This window comes from Strongylocentrotus purpuratus, unplaced genomic scaffold (genome assembly GCF_000002235.5).
Source record: "Strongylocentrotus purpuratus isolate Spur 01 unplaced genomic scaffold, Spur_5.0 spur5_scaffold_14, whole genome shotgun sequence".
NCBI lineage: Eukaryota > Metazoa > Echinodermata > Echinoidea > Camarodonta > Strongylocentrotidae > Strongylocentrotus > Strongylocentrotus purpuratus.
This window is the reverse complement of record NW_022145599.1, coordinates 13,422,161-13,442,368: the sequence shown is the minus strand read 5'-3', so window position 1 is coordinate 13,442,368 and position 20,208 is coordinate 13,422,161. Positions and strand designations below refer to the sequence as shown.

Here is a 20,208-nt window from a genome sequence, read left to right as displayed (position 1 = left end):
GTGTATGTCCACATCTTATTTAGACCACAACAATCTACAGATGGACCGAAGTTCTATTACTCTGTTTGTGTAATTCTCTACTATTATCTGATCATTTATAATATTTAAAGGCCCACTGCACTGCTTGTAGCTAATTGCGCCCTCTATATAACAAACAATGCCTTATCGGTGACCATTGGTCCCCCATGATCCGAGGAACTTTAAAGCCTATTTTGCTCAAAAGCCTATTCACTTAAACAGCGTACTAAAAATAGCTTCAAAGTTATAAGGACTAGGAGGAGTTTCCAACAAAAATGTATTGACAACATCCATCTATGTGGAAAATCTTGTAGAAGTTTTCGGGACTGAATCCCACAAAATCCTGTAGGTTTACATCTATATCTGATAGCCAAGCTAAGCTGCGAGGGGATTGACAAAACACACCTAATCCCAGCAGATCTATTGAGTTTGGTAAATGGGTTGGCACATCTCTGTTTATATATATCACTCCCTCTTTCACCTTCCTGAGGTCTCTAGGGATGTGCATGTTGGCAATGAGGAGCGGTCATCTATGCACTAATGGATGGCATGTTTGTATTGTATAATTACCCAACACCTAACTGATAGAATGGGACCAGGGAAGAGGTGTGAGTGACAGATTTTGTCAATTTCATCCAAATGTGCGCTCTCTAACTCACATTTTCTAGCCTTCTTTCTATATCTATTCTCTTTCCCTTTCTCTTTCTCTCACCCTTATCTCTCTTATCTCTGTTATTTCTATAATAAATTCTTTCTTTATCATCTCTCTCTCTCTCTCTCCTATCCTTCTATCCATCCTCTCTTCCTCTACCTTTCCTCTTTCACTCATGCACTCTTTCCCTCCTTGACCCACCCTCTTCTCCCTACCTCTTGCTCTCCCTCCCTCCCTCCCTCCATGCCTCCCTTTCTCCCTCCCTTCTCTCACTCTTCCTCTCTCTCTCTCTCTCTCTCTCTCTCTCTCTCTCTCTCTTTCTCTCTAACTCCTCCATTCAGTTGTAAATATTTGCACTGGGAGGCGAGGGATTCACACTCGATCATCACTGATTTTCATTCGCCAGTTTTCAGGAAACCAATGGATAATGCTCATCAAATATTTGGATAATCCACATACAGACCTGACATTTTCTACACCTCTCAGTACTCTCACCCAGTTTACCAATTCAATTTTTCACCTGATAACCTGCGCAGTATACAGCTCCCAAACATTCTCACGACATCCCCTATGCAGAATTCACATTAAATGCTACCAGAAAAGAGAGTATGAATCAAGCTCTTAAATTTAAAATCTCATTGCATTTATATATCATTTTTTCAAACAGAATATTTAGCAATTCCTTCAGATGAATCACAATAAATATATGTAATTGCAAGCTCCCTCATGAGTTCATATCAGGGCCATATCTTAGGACTGAAAGTTATAACTCGTTTGAGATGTTGGTTGTAAATGTGTCTTAAAACTGTGGGTGCATGTAGGTCATATAGCCAAGGGAAACAAATCAAAGATGCGGAAATGCGATCCCCAAACCAAGATATTGCAACACTTCTACTGAAGTGTTGACGCTGGATCCATTTCTTGACTTTGTGTGCATGCATTATTCAGCGTCTCGACTCTCAACTTCCCTTGGATCTCACAGGGATGAAATCAGCTCATAAAGCTTACCAAGTCCGTTCCAGGAGAGATTCAAACTGTAACTCTAGCCCGGGCAGAAGTGGAGGAAAAACAAGGGAAAATGTTTCCGCAAATATTGAGTTTGAAACTAATCCCACCCATATAAGTTCATAAACGGTGCAAGTGCAGGGAGCCGATTTCAGAGCTGGGAAACGTTAGCTTCTACACCTGCATCCTTAGTAAATACAAGGACGAGACACCCCTGGCCAAAGGTGCGCGACTCACACCCCGTGGTGGTGGGACTCCGGTTTCAAGGGAGCGCAAGAGAAATATCGGATGCCGAAGAACTTTACACCAGGTGGCGCAATTACGAGCGCCGTCTGAGAGAGAGTGTAGCACCACCAGGGATGGGATCCTGATGCTGGCATGCCTTGGAGGGACAGTGATGCGATCATGTAATTATGATATGATCCGGTTATTATGATACATCAGATGCTCTTGCTTCCTCCTTGTCGCTTCCCTCCGGGGACCGTTGCTATGAAGACACCACCGTGTGCGCGCCCCTCAGAAGACGATGATGATGATGCAGTCACCATTGATCAAAAGGGAAAGCCAATCTTCAGCTCAGATTCATCAGCGCATTGTCACTGTCGCCCTGATGCTGATATATATATGACACACTGTAATAAAGTTTTCTTTCCATCTACACCGACCGAGGCTCGATGTTTTAATCTATTTCTTGATAGAGTTTGGCCGTAGGGGGTTATTAGATGAAAAGATAACTTGCTCTTATTTCAGGCAAGGTCTCAAGTTCAATTCTATTATACACCTTGAGTTCATTGGCATACATACTGCAGAAAAAATAATTACACCACATGTCTGGATTTACTGCATTCAGCTTTGTTCATTAAATGACCCACAAAAAATCATTCATGAATATATTGCACCAGCAAGTATAACTTGTTTTCAGCAATATTTTGTGTAACATTGTTACAGGCAGCTATAAAAACCAAGCAGCATGTAAAAACAAGAGGCCCACAAGAAAAATCTTGTTTCTCTCAGGATATTGAACTTTACAACTTTTTTCTGTCTGAACAACAAGATAATGGGATCCGCAAGCTCTCTAACAAAGCTGTAATAGTCATGAAATATTCATGCCATTCTTTGGTAACTCTTTCTTTTTTTCCTTCATATTTTTGTAATATTGTCACATACTCCATAAAATGTTTTCCTTGTAAAAAAAAAAAGTATCCTCATATTCTTCTCTTCAAATAGAATGTCACGTTTCTTTCAGAATACTGCACTTTATGGGTTTTTTTTTTTATTCTGACAATAAAAAGACAATAGGATCTTCTCTCACAAAGCTCTAATATTCAGGAAATATTCATGCCATTGTTTCGTCAACTTTATGTTTCATAAATTCTGCATACTCCCCACAATGTTTTCCTTATAAATAGAAAAATATTTTATCCTCATAATATTCTTCCCTTCAACATGAGAATCATGGAACTGTAGAAAATACTGCATCTGAAAGAAAAAACAAGAAAATAGGATCCTCTCTCACAAAGCATTAATATTCATGAAATATTCCTGCCATTCCGGCAGTATATTTCACGCTACAGCTAGCATGAAATCCACATCCTTCCATCACCATGGTGACACGTCATTTGCTTCGACGCTCTCAGATCCTCCTTTTTATCTAAGAATACAAAGTCTTCTTTATTTATGGTTTGTTGGTTGTGCGCTTGTTACCTTAAGGGGTTTTGCTAGGTGTTCATGTATGCTTCAATGAATTTAATTTGAATAATTCTTGTCATTGCTTTGACAGAAACAGAGATGCTCACCATCTAAGAAACAAGAGGAAGAAACAAGGACTCTTTTTTTTCCTGGCATCTGAAGACTTGATGGAAATGCAACAAACAGAGCGGATGATGAAAAATCGAATCGATTTATCTGAATAGATGATGTAGAAATGCAGACAGGAAAAGGTTTACTTGTACTGGGCAATATATGCACAAGAATAGTGCTCGTGTAAAAACAGAAGTCTGAAAAGGAAATTCTAGTGCAAATCAAAAATCCCTAGTAACAAGTTCAATCAACTAACTCTACCTTGTAGAGAACAAACGGAAATACAAAAAGACGACCCCAAAAATGACAGTACATGCAGGGAATGATAAAACAAAGTCATGGCAGCATTTTCCCTAAACAATAGCACCCATCACTTGACAAACAATCAATTTCGGCATAAAAACGAGCTGTCATCTCATCAGAAAAAGTCCTTATTAAAAAGGGCTTCAGATAATTTTCTTATAATGACCACCTGACGGCTGATAGGGTCAAGTTTGTTACGTTGCCTCAAAGCCAATTAAGAACTTTTAATAATTTTATAGAACTGTTTACCAAATAACATCTTTTTCAGTTTATTTTCGATTCATAGGGGCCTCTCTTTCAATATTAAAAGGATTGATGATAATGTCAAAGTAAATGTTGGATGAAAATTAATAATAGCAACTGTCATGTCCAGATGGATCGTGACGAGAAGCACGTCGGACATTCCCATAATATTACTCCATCTTGAAATTGGTCCAGTGTTTGTACAGCTCGGATATAGGGCATGCAAATATTTGGTACTGCACCCGGTCTCTATCTTCTTTATTTCATGGCTAATATCACTTCTATTTGAACTCATCCTTAAAATATATTTCATTTGTGGAGGAGGGTTAGAGGGGTATTAACTTATATTCTATAATACAGATATAATGCCCTTCTGGCTCTCAACAGGCTATATGACAGTACTGCACCTGCCTGCATTTCTACATTGTACTTCACACACCGATTCAAATCAATGACAATTAAATATTAAGTATGCACACACTTTAATTTACTATTGTAATTCACAATACTCTTTTTTTCTTTGCTTTCCAATCCAATCCAATTTGGCGCCTTTTCCTTGCGGTTACAAAGCGCTGCACACACCGCTCCACAATGTTTGGCCACTTAAAAACAAAAGTTAGTCACTTCTCAGGATCAGTCAAGTATATGTAAAGCTCTTTTTAAATCATCCACAAAAATGTACCCTTTGAAGAAAGATTCAGGGGCTATTGACTATTTCAGTAGCCAAGATGCCCTGTCAACCCATATATTGTTTAAACACTGGAAATGCCAACTTTCTAATATACATATAGCTACTGAATCAGCTGGTATGTGTCATGAAAAGATTTGTTTTCATCTCCGAGCTCCTTCCAATATCATCCTCATATTTAGGTCGCTCAAAATTATTACTTCTTAAAAGATGCGTCATCATTGGGGGGGGGGGGGAAGGGTGTCAGCAAAATCAATAATGGGAAGATGCTGTTGTCTCAACAGCATTGACCAGAAAATTTAAAACACACACACTGCTGTATTGCCTTGTTTGCCTAGTGATTGAGTACAAACATGAAAAGCAAATTTTGGGATAGCTTTTTAACTGACCACTGGTAGCAGAACCGTATGGATAATGCACTGAAGAAGTTCTACTCACACTTCCTCGACTATGTTTACTTGTTCTCCTTCTATTAATTGGTGTTTAGCTTTATAACTGAAAATCATACTGGTTGGCATCTCTGTGACATCCCATTGAAACGTGTGTAATACAATTAACACTTATTTCAATGAAATATCCGCAAACATATACTTATGCAAGCCGATACTTATAAGCAAGATCAAACTTATACTTATGATGGTTTCGTGAAACGATGCCCTGGTACAAACTTACCATTGATGGTAATTTTGCCATCGATGGTAGCTACTATGGAAGCCTTGATTTTTATTGGCTGTTGAGCCCTGTCAGACTTGTCAGTATATATATGGCTAGGGAAGTGTGAGGAGCTCTCCTTGCCTTGGATTGGATGTAGCTAATACTTGGCCTGAAAGGCATCCCAAACCAGGCTCCATGGTCCTCCAACTGCTCCTTGAGATCGGGTCAAGAGACGTATAGGAGATGGACTCCAACTAGAAAGATTATATCTGCTCGAGATCTTCGCTTCCAGGCAATGTGAAATGTATCGTGCAGAAGTCATCAGAGTGCTGCCGTTCAACGAGGCATATCCTTCGTTTTTAAAACAAAGTCCCAGGAGGCAGGGATTTCTACTTCAATACTTTAAAGCCCCACTGCACTACTTATAGCTACATGCGCCCTCTATATAGCAAACAATGCCTAATCGGTGACCATTGGTCCCCCATGGTCCCCTTTTTCTTATGTTTAATTGAGAGCTAATTTGATGAGATAACCACCTGTCAGTGACCCATGCAGAGAGGTCTGATCCCTCCTGTCCAATCTAGTGCTTTAAAATAAAGTCCCAGGAGACATAGATTTCTACTTCAATACTTTAATATGATGAAGTTTAATGCCCTGAACTACAATGCAGGTTACAATAGATTATACGCTTTATATCCTTGCCCTGGATGAAGGCATTTTATAAACATTGTTTCTCTCCACCCAGGAATTAATCCAGTATCCAGGTATCCAGTACACTGTGAATATCAATGTAATTGAATTAGCATACAATGTCTGTCAACAAGCATGCATATAATGCAGCAGTAATATAGTGAGGGCTTATATTCTGATTGCTTTTTAAAATGTATAACAGAAAGAAACACATTTGAAAACATACATGAGAAAATATAGCATATAATCAAACCTAATATATTCTTTGCATGCTACTTATTGTAGTTGACCGAGGATGGGCAGAACAGGGTGATTTTTCAAAAAAGCCAAAGGCCCAAAGTATCATCTTAAATACTAAATAACAGTCATGTCCCAAAACAACATCACTCTCATCTCAAACTTCATTACTTCTTTGTTAAACAGGTTAAAGATAAACTTGAGTTCTGGTAAAAAAAGAAAATGAATTCTCACAGAATTTAACGAAACTTACACTGAATGTTCAAGATTACAAATAAATGTCATGTGCCAAACAATTTTTGAAGAAAATGTATACTGGCTGAGTAATGAGCATATAAAGATAAGGAAATCAGGGTAGTACTAGCCCCCGACACCATTTGTGTTGTCCCATATACATCTTTCTGTGTAAGTGATTGTTACTTTACCAAGACTCTGCCAAATTTATGATGATTTTGATGATTCCAGAACCTTGCATTACACACCATTACTTACATGCTATATGATCAACTTTTCTGATCCATTCCACACCTTTTCTTTCACAATGTAATCGCATTACCAGAACTCAAGGTTATCTTTAAGCACGCACCGCACAAGATGATAGAGGATGACATTTACATGAATGAAGACACACCACATTATACTTCAAGAAGTCACATATAGTATATACCCCTCCAACCTGGATTCTTTTGATTGTGTGCTGAGGTCATTTGTCACATAAGTGTGATCCCAGAGCGGTGATTTCAAAAGCCCTTCATATAATCTAACTTAATCACTCTCACCCACAAAGGAATACCCTTTATCATCAAATTATGTCGTTAAATCTTTCTCCTTCACTCCCTAACCTCAAAGCATTTGAGATATGCTAACTCCAATCCCATTAATTTTTGCAATCTTTTCTTTACTTTAACTGTAATTGGTGTAGTTTCTCAATTCTAAATCCTTAGAGATTCAATGACTCCAATCTCATTAATTTTAATGTCTAATAAAACCCTCTGCTGGTCTCATTTATCTTTAAATTTTCCAGATTCTACGACTAAATCTTCATTAATTTTACAGTCTTTTATTCTTATGATCGTTCTAGGTCTCATCGTTCCTTCCTCCTTTCTTTACTCTCTTATTCTCTTTCTTCCCCACTTTTTATCACTTCCTGTTGTCGTCTTTTCTTTATATATTCTCGATTCAATATGCCTGCTTTCTCATTTCCTCCATACATACATTCCCAAATGAAATAACAAACGCTTGAACACAGCACGCCAAACATTTTAAACAGTTGAAACGTAACATAATCAAAATGAAACTTACCCATCTTGCTTCATCCGATTCAGTATCCTAAATAACATCCTAATAATTTAAGACTAAATTTGACCATCGTCTGATTCCGGTGGTTGTTGATTTCAAGTTGTGCTCTAACAAAGACTTATTTCATTTCATCCGAGCACTGAAAGCACTTTATGATTTTGAATGGCTTCACTGTGAACAATTATGAATAGACCATATGTTCTTATTCATTTGCTGCATTATGTGACTTGCAGCAATTAACCAAATATGGCAAAACCCATTACTTCATGACCTTAAAAAACACCAGAGATTCTAAGATAAATCCAGCTTTCACAAATAAGGGTGGAAATCTTCACAAATACAAATACCAGTCTGTTTTGGTAGCCGAGATGACGTGCTATTCCTTTCACGTTCTGGTGCCAAAGTCTCCATACAAGTACGAAAATTGCTTTATTAGAACGAATTGCTTGTGATTGTATTGACCGCATTTCAGAATGCCTGCCATGCTTCGTTTGTTCTGTGTTGCTCTTTTAGAATAGTGCAATAGTCTCAAATTGACCAAAGTTGCACTCTCAAAGATGACTTCTGTATCAGGAAAAAAAGTATTTTTTCATCAATATAGCCAAAATATTCATCTACTAAAAGTTAGAATAAAAAACAGATATCTTTCTTACTCATAGGTAACTCTCTACACCTAATACTTGCTTTATAAGTATCATTATTGGTTGATGAGCTACGCATATACTTTTACAACATGAAGTTCTAGCACAGTTTGCAAACTACAGACTGAATTCATGAAAATATATCTTAAAAAGTCTATCAATGCTGTTCATATAACTCCTTCCTAGTCTGAGTCCCAGTCGACCATATTTATTTTGTACAATTATTGTATAATATCCTTTGGCAAGATATTTACCTGCACTTGCTACTCTCCACCCAGGTATTAAATGGGTACCCGGTAGGATGCGAAAGTTCATGTGGTTGGATGAGCAAGTGTGCCCTTGTAAAATGGCGACTTGCTGGAATGGTCCCCAGGGAGTGGAAATGTGCAACATTGTGGGCGGGTAAGCCTGAATCCGATGACCGGGGTAATAATATATCTGTAAAGCGCTTAGGTACATCGTTGTATCGATGTATTGGGCGCTATATAAAAGCGGAATATTATTATTACAACCAGGCATCATCAACTGGAGCGTCTGTTTTCCTCAGACTACCCCAGCTTTTTCAAACAATAAATCAACCTCCTGCTAGCTAGTCGACCTTCATTCAAGTCAGAAATCACAAATCAATCTTTCCAATTATGACACAGTTAATATAACCACTTTGGTATTTCATAATTTGTTTTGGAAATGCCTGGCCCATTCATAAGGTAGCCGCCCATACAAAGGGCTTGCTTGAGAATGGTTAAGTCCTTTCATCAAGCGTCTGACTTTACCAGGCTTCGTAACTTAACAGTAAGGAATTCTTTGTGGCTGGGTGTCTAAATTGTGATAGATTAGGTAGGAAACTATTTGGGGTGATTTCAGATTATTAAAGTTAATTCACCAAGGTGATTTCAAAAATATATTTCTGACCACGGGGAGCTCAACCTTGACCTTAAATGGCGCTGTAAAAGGCATATATTATTTCCCAAGTACCTATTTTCAGTCATAATTTCTGTGGATATCATTCAAGACTGGATATTTAGTAATCTACCCTATAAATATCACCTATAAATTACATGCTCTTTACAAAATGTTTAATAACTAGTTTGGCGAAATATAATTGCTATGCATTTTTATGGCTTGAAAGGTGTACGTACTACTTTTTTGAGAAAACATGAATACCCTTAAATTTGACTATACTTATAATATAGACTTTTATGATAGACCCTGCTTGTGATCAGATCATGGTACTCCTTCTATAGACCACGCCCACTTTGCCATCTTGAAAGGATTTTTCCTTCTACTTGTATATTCTCCATTTAATTACAAAAAGAATAGTAGTATTGTATGTCGATTACACCTTTTTTCCTCCAAAGAATAGAGCGTTAATTTATCAAAGGCAAAGCTGCACATGCATTGGCAAGAGGGAAATCAGTATTGATTCTCAGGTCAAAGATCTTTAATTACAACTTATTATAAGTACATCTAATACAAATCTGCCACTATAGGCGTGTCTGCACTATCTCGAGATTGCCAAATATCCAGCTATTTGAATTATCCCGATCGCAAACTATCCAGCTTATTTGCGTCTTCATTAGACCGAAGTAGCAAATTAGCTGGATAGTTGGTCGGGATAATATCCCAAGATATCTCGGTCTAGTTTGCGGTTTTCCGTGTTTACTCGAGGTCAGTGGTTGCGAGGTCAGCGCTGAGCGGTATAGATCGCATGTGCGAACCGGAAATCGTTGTGCATGATGGGATCGGGATAATTGACTCCGTACTTCGGTCTAATGAAGACGGTCGCAAACTATCCCGCTAGTTCGGAAATAGAAGGATATTTTGCAAACTAGACCGAGATATCTTGGGATATTATCCCGACCAACTATCCAGCTAATTTGCCACTTCGGTCTAATGAAGACGCAAATAGCTGGATAGTTTCGATCGGGATAGTTCAAAATAGCTGGATATTTGGCAATCTCGAGATAGTGCAGACACGCCTAATGGTAGAAGGGAGGGCAGGCTTATTATTGTGTTTGTAAATATTGGGCCCTGGATCTATTCAGGCTCGAAGTGATAAATCAAAATTTCCTTTTGTATATTCTGCACTTCTTGCAAGGCTGAGACTAGCTGTTTGGATATTAAACATGAATTATTTCTCCTTGTGTTTTGCTAGGTGTTATTACCAGATTAACAAGCTTTCAAAGCTACATTTTTGACATGTAATATTGTTTTTTTCCTGAATTGAAATCAGTTTCTAATGTTCATTTATACTTTAAGCAAACTATGAAGAGTATCGAAAACAACCCAGTCAATCAAAAATATTATGTTCTTAAGCTGCTTATGTCAAAAGGGATTTAGTTTCTCTTGAAGAGCTCCAGCCCAAAACCCCTACAACATTATTCATTATAGTTCTCAAAATCCTTTAGCTACATAACTTCACCTGTACAAACCAAAACAACGTTGAATTACTCACTTCACTTCTTCCCCCCAAAAGAAAACAGATTACACTCCAGTCAATGGATTTGGTACCAACTTGTAAGATTTGCCCAGGACACCTGCAACTTTTGAACACTCCTGCCAACACCCAACCGTCGCGGCGAGGGTTCTTTCTAATGCTTCGTGCCTAATCTCTTTTCTTCCGGATTCCCAGATCAAACATCAAGATGTAAAATCTGAGGAGCTGCATGCATGGGCCAGTCCCGGAATAGACTCCACTACCGGTACTTAAACATGCTGGAATGTTCAGACATTGGGTAAATTTGAACATAGTTTGGAGCGATAACCTTGCCAAGGTGACCTTTTAATTTAATGCTCTGACGGAATGCTAATGTAGCATGCCGTTGCTATGGTAACGAAACAGGTCCTGCGTAACGTAATTTCAAGTTTCCAAACTCTGATGCTACATCACAGCATGGTGTGATTATTTTTTACACTACGCTCGGAGAATAGCTCACAACATTCGGTAAATGTTTACAATCGGCAGTTTGATATCCTATTTCACACTTGAGAAGAAGTCAAGGTGTAACTGAATAAGATCAATAAAAAATTGTAAGGAAACTGAAATAAAGGGTAAGATAAAAAGTATTGCTGGGTTAAAATAAGCATAATTATTACAAAAGGTGAGGTGGTAATCTGGAAGTTGATGACGCAAGGAATACATTATATATATGATAACTTGTAATCAGCTCATGGTTGTGACAGAACAAATTTCCTACAGCTAAATCATTGCCATTGTGCAGGATAATTTAACTTGAGACAGAAAATATACCTATTCGGAAATTATTATGTATACATCCAACACTTTGGAGGCTTGGTCAACTGTGGGTATTTTAACTCCATTGATGACATCTACAAGCACTATATAATGACCATTATCCACATCATTATCATTACTTATATTATTGTCATAATTTTGGGGGTATACAGCAGCTTTTTTGCCAATCAAAACGTTGATGTCAGTGGCGTTCAACAAACAATTTTATATTTTGGAAATCTTTCAATACTGGAGTTCACTACTCACTAAAGCAGGTTTGACTATGGAAATGGGCCTAAAAATGCAGTTATCATGTATACGTACTTATCAGTCTCTTTATTTTCTGTCATTTACCTATGTAATGTCATATTCCAAAGAGTGCTTTAGTCTCTAGTAACCCTTGCTTCTGAAAGACCAAAATCTTACAAAACTTCTCTTTATTTTCAGTCATTTACCTATACACTGTATGTACATTTAATGTCATATTTCCATGAGTATTGTAGTCTGTAGTAACCCTTGCTTCTGAAAAATCAAAACCTTACAAACTTTCAAGGCAATATCTCCTTTTATTGAGATTTGTTAACTTCATATGAGATGGGCATTAACCTAGATATTACAAAAAAAGAATATGGATTACTTCAAACATGAATCCTATCTTTCCAATTTACACCCATTTCCTGCATATTTCACTTCTATACTATTTCAAATCACTTACTATATTTCATAAACTGATTTCTTTCTTCAATTTCAAGATTAAATCTTTCAATGTCACTGTCATCTCCAAAATGGAGAATTGTTGGTGGGAAGTTTATGATACCCCTGACCTAATTATTCATCTATAGATCATTGCAGGCTTTTCATTAGCAATATGTATCACCATTCAAATGGACACGTACTGATGCTGTTGTACTGATTATTCAAATTTTATGATAAAAAGTTATATTTTGTTTCTTTGAATGATAACCCTGATATTCAATTATACATGATTATGAACTGACATTTACTGATGAAAATCAAAAGGACCTCAATTTTCTGGAAACCTTTTTTTTTTTTTAGCTGAAGACAAGATTTTCAAGGAAGTCTGTTCTCTTGGTACATATGTACCATACACAACATAACTTCATTATCACTGGAGAACATCGACTTGAGCATGCATGAGCATGGACTTTATTTCACATTCTGAATATATAATCATGAAATCTCAATTTTGTGAGACATATATTTCTCTTATTCTGAAGACAGAATTTTCAAGGATGTCTGTCATCTTGGCAGTAACATAACTTCATTATCGCTGGAGAATATCTACTTGTGCATGACATTGAAGTTCATTTTACAGAGTGATCGCAATCATGAAAATCTCTGGGATCCTTTATTCACTTACGACAATATTTTCAAGGATGTCTGTCATCTTCATAGCAATATAACTTCATTATGCATGGCTAGAGAATGAACATTCATTCCTTCAAATCTAATCAATGAATGTATACCATCTCAGCATGCACAACCTCAGTGGATGTGCTTTCCTTTTCTCCACATTATGTCTTGGTCACATATAACTTGGTAAACCATTAATGACGGGGGCGGGGGACATACTTGAGCATACTGCTCTTCACATATTTGTATCTTAAAACACATAGACAAGTGACTATGCATAGGACCTTTGTTGCAAAGCCTCAGGGGGGGGGGGGGACTCACATATTAAGACATACGGGGGTGTGCCGCTCTGATGGGTTACTTTTTCACACAAAAATCCCTAAACATGAGTCCTATTTTTGTCCATTTTTTCACAAAAAAAAATTAAAAATTGTGAACAAATGGGCTTTACCGCAAAATTACCGTTACAAATGTGTAGTGGTTTTGAGGCTTAAGAGGCACACCCCCGTACAAACCAAAGCCGAGTACCTCCCCTGGGTGCAAAGCATGCATCTTCTATTCTCATCCCCCTCCTTGTTCATCTAGTACACACAAAACCGCACACTGCTGCATGCATGGTTTATACTGCGGCATAAGTGTATATGTGAACAAGTCACTATGTGCCACCGGTACATAAATACATTGAGATGCCTCGTGACACAATTTTTTTCACTCTTTGTCATCTTGGCATTTTGATTATCACAGCTTTAATTAATGTCTCCTAGGATAAATACAAGGATGTAGGGGAAGAGACTCTTGGATTATCCTATTGTGCTGATAGAAAAGGAAGAGCAAATTAAATTGAAGGTATTGTTCCTGTTTCATTCGAACATCAGTCATGCTTTGCGACGCATGGATTCTTGAAATGTCAGACGGTGAGCACTTCAGTAATTTCAGCAATGACATTTTCTCTCTCATGTTTGTATCATTAGATTTGTTTTTTATATACAATTAGAGAGAGGGTGTAATCAGTAACATTTCACCGTGAGCACTTCAGTAATTTCAGCAATGACATTTTCGCTCTCTTGTTTGTATCATTAGATTTGTTTTTCATATACAATTAGAGAGGGTGTAATTAGTGACATTTTTTGAGAATCACATCTTAAAATATCAACATCAAGTTTGAAACAGCTAAATCTAACTCTTTACAGACAGAACCACAAGAACTCCTGAAGACATCGGTCCTACAAACCTTGGTTATTGATGACGTGTCTTGAATGTGAGCCTGGTAGTGGTCTTTGGTGAAACCCAAGGGCCTGTCTTAGACTGGTCATCTCTGCACTTAGGACCCGGAGCTGCTCCTTCAGCACTTGGACCTCACTCACAGAAACTGAAAATAGAAAGAAAGAAAGCATTTTTACAATTATGAATATCAATCAAAATTTATTTGGAGACTTGGTGATCCAACCCGATCAGTACTTGAACCTCACTCAGAGAAATTGAAAATAAAAAAAATTCATTTTTACAATTATGAATATCAATCGAACTTTATTTTGAGACTTTGTGATCCATTTGGAATACACATCTTTAAAACCTTGTCCTTGATATAATTCACTGAATTATAACTGGATGTTGAAAGTTTAACCTATATTAAATCAGGTTAACTTTATACATGTACCTCGAAGAGGAATATTGGATTTAAAATTAGAGAGGGAATATGGCATTTTCTGCCTGCAAATCCTCTTACTTGTGTTTGATTCATATATTATATATGTGTTGTAACGATTCAAGCTCTATGCTTATGTTTCATCAGCTTTGTGTGTTCATTCTTTAAACTGTATAATAGTTGCAACTTCTCTTTGATAAAAACATTGTTATATTCTTTTCCATGTGAAGTCAATTCAAATGGATTGTAAAATTGAAAATGATTTGCTATATTATATTCTTTTTCATGTGATGTTTACTCCAATGAATTGTGGACATGCATCAATAAATAAATGAATAAATAAATAAACAAATAAATGACAGCATTTGGATAAAAATAATCATTCAAATTCATGGTCACCCATTTATCACCTTTCAACATGCTCTCTCTCTCTCTCTCTCTCTCTCTCTCCCTCTCTCCTGATCTCTCTCTCTCTCTCTCTCTCTCTCTCTCTCTATTTCCAGGAATTCTATAAATTCAAGGTCCATCCTCTTACACATAAAAAATCTGGCAGAGTGAATTTATTGATTTTCAACTCATGGCCTTCACTTTGAATCGGCAAATTCATAAATGTAAATGTATTTCAGAAGTCAGAAGTCCTACTCATGCAGTGAATAAGGTATGTTGGTGTGGGGGTGGAATGAGGGGTGGGGTGAAATGAGGGTAGGGCCCAATTCCAGGGCCGAACCCTACTTTCAGGCTATGAAATACATGTTTAACAGAATAGGGGTAGGATGAGGGGTAAGTAGGGGTAATGAATTGCCCCTTTGTTCCCATTCCAGGGCATTCACCACCATCTTGACCTAGGTGCAGGTGAGTTGATACATTAATGTAATAATTCTTAAATCGATCAAGAGCCTCATTTCAAGCAGTGAAATGTTAATAGAATAGAATTGGGAGAGGGGTGCAATTGGGGGTTAAGAGGGGTAATGTATTGCCCCTTTTGTCAGATTTTGTCCCCGTTTGAGGGCCCTGTTCACTACCATCTTGACCTGGGCACAGGTGAGAGAAACCCAAGCCCTTCTAAGCCATGCCACTTGACACGGGGAGTCAATCAACATGAGCGCTGGTTCCTCGCTTGCCAAGAACTTGATCATTGCAGCTGAAAAAGCACCTGCTATCACTGCGGTTGTATTACCCCGACTTTCATGTCTCGCTCTATGTCCTACTGAGAATAATGAATGGATGCTTGGAGTGAGTCCTTAAACATTAGAGCCAGCCCCTTAACACCTTTGGAAAGAGGAAGGAAGGCCGGGAGAGGAAACGGATGTTTGAATGGGGATGGGGCGATCGCATCTAAAAGAGATGTGCGGAATGCCACTGGGGGAGGAAGTTACATGAAAGAGATTTGCGGCCATCCCACTGGGGAGGGAGGTTACATGATAAGGAAGAGAACATAAAGATGGCTCAGATAAAATGGAATAATGAAATGACAAAATGATCAAAAGCTAAATAGCTTTATTTGAGGCTGTGTGATAAGGGGGTGTAGTAGAGGCCTCTGATGATTTCAAAGAGTTTTGCTGAGGTCATCAAGAAATATGCTTTTAAGCCTCTGTCACAATATGTCAGAGGTAATAAAGCTTTCCAGATAACGATGGACTGATGATGATGATGATGATGACGATGATGATAGCGATGACAACGACCACGATGATGATGATGGCGATGATGGTAATGATGATGAAAGCGATGACAACGACCACAATGATGATGGTAAGGATGACGACAACGATTATGATGATTATGTTGCATATGATGATGATGATGATGAAGTTTAAGATGACGATCATATAATGGTGATGACTTAACAATGATTACACTCAATATTCGTGTACATAATGATAATGATTACAGCGATCGGAAACAAATACATCTTCACTTGTCATCAACCAATAACTAGTCACATACAGAATATACAAACACTTCTCCAAACACCATGATACATGTGAAGCTTGAGGCAGGTGGTAGCGACACCACGTTAGGTACAATCAATCTGAACACGTTGTCTATGATCAAAGGAATAACCCTGACATTCGAATCGGCTCTACCATCTACAAAAGATGCAGCCTGTGGCTGTGAAATCAATTGGTAATTTACAGAAAGGGAGAAACATTCCTAGCAGTTACTGAGTGAGATTGATGACACAGAAATTAAGACAATTTTACAGGTAACATGCCATGTTATTAAATGTTAAATGATGGCATCTGTTTCTAATTGCGTCAAATTATTTACTTTGATATTACTCAAGTAATGACTTCAAATGTAACTTATACCTTTATCTGCTGATGCATCTGATGAAATTCAAATTTATATTTTTTGAAGTGAATGACATCTTGGTCAAAGCAGTTCATAAAGCTCTGTTTTTCATCAGAGAACTATTCAATGTGAGATTTGTACTTCATTGAAACATACGGTGACATTTTCCAGTACATAATCACAGCAGAAAAAAGAGTATTAGATATCAAAAATCAAATGTAGCCTTTTCAAAAAGCAGGTCAACAACTTAATTCCTATACAGGATGAAATGTATACATGTACCAACCTACCCCTGCAAACACTATGTGGATTAAAGTAAAGATTACAGATTCCATGCACATTTTTAGTGGATAAAAATCACAATTACCTTGCCACTCTCAAATGTGCATCTTCAGCCAAAACGAGGTTTTCTTTACACTGAGGACCACATTAGCCTTACAAGTGCTCAATAAAAAAATAAGCACATCCACACTGCCTTCCTCTTAAGACAGAACAGTGTATTTTTACATGAGGGCTATCTACTGAAGATGAAAACATAGTGAAGATTGAGTGCATGGGAATGCACCTCCATGGCATGAAATTCATCTCAGATTGCATTCAACAGGCACCGCATATATCATATATTGTAATTAACGTTGTATAAACCGCCCTCGTGTATTAACCGCACCCCCGACTTTGAATTTTTTTCGGCGGCAAAAAGGTGCGGTTAATACACCGTTAATTACGGTACATGTGATCGACAATTCAAACTCTGATGTTGTCATTTGAAAAAATTTGATGAAGTTATGTTTATTTTACTTGTTAATTATAAATGGAAATAAATACAAACCAAGAAACGGTGATTTATGATATATTAACCTCTCTGCTGAGGGAGTAAGTATGGCCTTTTTTTTTAAGTAAGAAGCAACAAGGGGACCTAAGTGTTAAATTTGTATCTGATGGACTTGCAAATTAGGATAAAGACTAGCTTATTGACCTGATTTTGAATCTGGGACCTGCCTACATGGCACCAGCTCTACCACTAAGCCATCATGTCTCCTTTATGAAAGAAATCTCTATCTGCCAAAAGTTCCCATCATTCAGATGTATGAAGTCAAGAATTACTTTCAATTTGTTACAATGGTTGCAATCCTTGGCAGCACTCTTATTAGTTTATTACTACTTTAGCTCAGATTTTCTTGTCTACTGATTGTCGACTTGTCTACGTATATTATTGTTCTATTAGAGATCCACATTGATAAGGTGTAAATATTGATGGTTATCTAACTTGAATGTACATCAAAATCATTTTCTGCAGCAAACTGGATTAAATTGAAAGACCATAATCCCTTTAAACTAGCATTAAGGTCCCTGCCTCTCATCTAACACCCCCAAAAGAGCCAAGATGGTTAATCCTGGCTGCCTCTCACTCTCTTGAGACTATGAATGCACGAGTTGATTAATGCCGACAAGCACTGATTGCCATGGTTTAATGAGGTGAGAACAAGAGAAGGAGACATTAAGCAAGCTGCGCATCTAAGGGCAAGCTCCTGCAAATTAATTTGAGCAACAGTCTCTATCGTCATGGTGATGGCAGGAGATGCACATCCCTTGGAAGACGGAGATGGAGGTTTTTTTCATGATAGATGGTTATCATCTCCTGGGTGACAGCTCCCAGTTGAAATTCCAGAGACAACTCTCGTTTACTACCACTTCTTTCCCATTTTGGGCTTTTTTTCTCGGGCAGTACCGCACCTTAAGATGGAGATAAGAATCATCCCTGCTTCATCGGATGCGCTGAGGAGTCCTGACAGTTGAGCTCTTGAGTTAAGATTGCCCGCCGATAGAAGGATACTTGCTCAGGTTGTCACTATGCTCCCATCAGATAAGGGACTCATTTTGTCCAATTTGTTACTTCTCTTGCCCTATAGATGCTTTCACCTCCGTGATGGGTTAATTTGGTTTTTGCTTTGATTTGTAAGAGTGATGGTTTGAAGGGGCAAGATGGGTTCTAAGGTATTTCTTTGAACATGTATAGACAATTTAAGCTGTTCAACTACAGCTACTGTGTTTCAGCATTCAGCTTTAAGGAATGTGTAAATGAAAACAGTGTATTTAGAAACATTCGGATAACTTGTCTGGCATATTAACTGAATCTTTAAATTAAGTTCTTTGATGGGACTTATTCCCAAAGACAGCAAAAACTACTTTTCACACAAGTTTACACTCAATTTCAAGTCATATATTGAAATTCACACGAGGCTCAACAAAAAGAAATTAATGCAAAAATAGATTAAAATTGACTAGACATATATTGCTTTTTCAACAGAATTTAAGGATTATGGTCATTCAATTGAAAATGGAGAAAATTCAAGTGACCTTAAAAGCATGGCAAAAGATTTACTTTCAAATTGATCTTTTATATGATTTGAATTCCATTCTACACCGAGTGGCCTTCACAATTTAAAACTGAAGTATTAATCCTTTCAAAGAGGTGTGATTTATTGAAGGCAATTGATTCAAGCAATAACAAAAATGTCTCTTTCTACATATTTACCTCGTTTCACCATTCTGTGCATATTAGGTCTATGATGAAACCACAATTTTGAATTTTAATGCAATAACCATTTGCCAACGACATGTGTATGCCTGCAATAATCTACCTGTCAATGAAGCTCTCATTCCATCTGCGCAGGTTAATTAATATCATCCCTACTTCATCCCCGCCACTTAAAATGCGGCATCCATCAGTCATTTACAGAACAAGGGCATTTAAAATCCCTGCACGGCTGCCTTCTCCCTCTTCAACGATCCTCTACTGGATGGAAATCATGGATCATCAGGTACCCCTTATCAACTTCTATTAAATTGGCAACATTTCTTTCTTTCTGCCTCTCTCAATCTTTCAGCCATCTCTAATCCTCTATCTCTCAATCTCTCTCTCTCCCTCCCTCTCTCTCTCTCTCTTCTTTTCCCTCTTTCACACTCTCTGTATATATATATCTCTATCTATCAATCACTCCCTTCTGCCTGTCCAATATCTCTTTTCTCTCATTGATTGACTTAATTCTTTGTCCCTTTCTTGAACTTTCTCTCATTTCTCTATAATTCTCTCTCTCTCTCTCTCTCTCTCTCTCTCTCTCTCTCATTACATGACTGAGTTGGTCTCTCCTTCTCTATTTGCAGACCCAACTATCTCTAGCCATTATATAATCTCTCTCTCTCTCTCTCTCTCTCTCTCTCCCTATACCTCTCCCTCTCTCTCTCTTTATTTCTCCTCCTCTTAGCCCCTTTCATACTCAATTTCTCCTATCCTTTTGGTTTTTTCCATCACATGCAGCTTCATGTCCTGAATCTGTTCAATTACGACTGGGTGATGACGAGATTTATCAAGATGTACTTACACATTGCCAATCAAGGGAATTGGCCAAGTATGTGTCAGAAATATGC

General features: G+C 37.7%; 1 protein-coding gene across 1 annotated transcript in view; it reads right to left on the bottom strand.

Moving 5' to 3' along the window:
• Positions 1 to 16,313, bottom strand: part of LOC100892611 (unconventional myosin-X) — a 55,541-nt gene extending 39,228 nt beyond the window's left edge. The window contains exons 1-2 of the mRNA XM_030985073.1: positions 16,124 to 16,313; positions 14,071 to 14,208 (exon numbers count right to left, since the gene is read on the bottom strand). Of these exons, the coding sequence (XP_030840933.1) occupies positions 14,071 to 14,208; positions 16,124 to 16,313 (328 nt within the window). The remainder of the gene's footprint in view (positions 1 to 14,070; positions 14,209 to 16,123) is intronic.
• Positions 16,314 to 20,208: the final 3,895 nt, after the last annotated feature.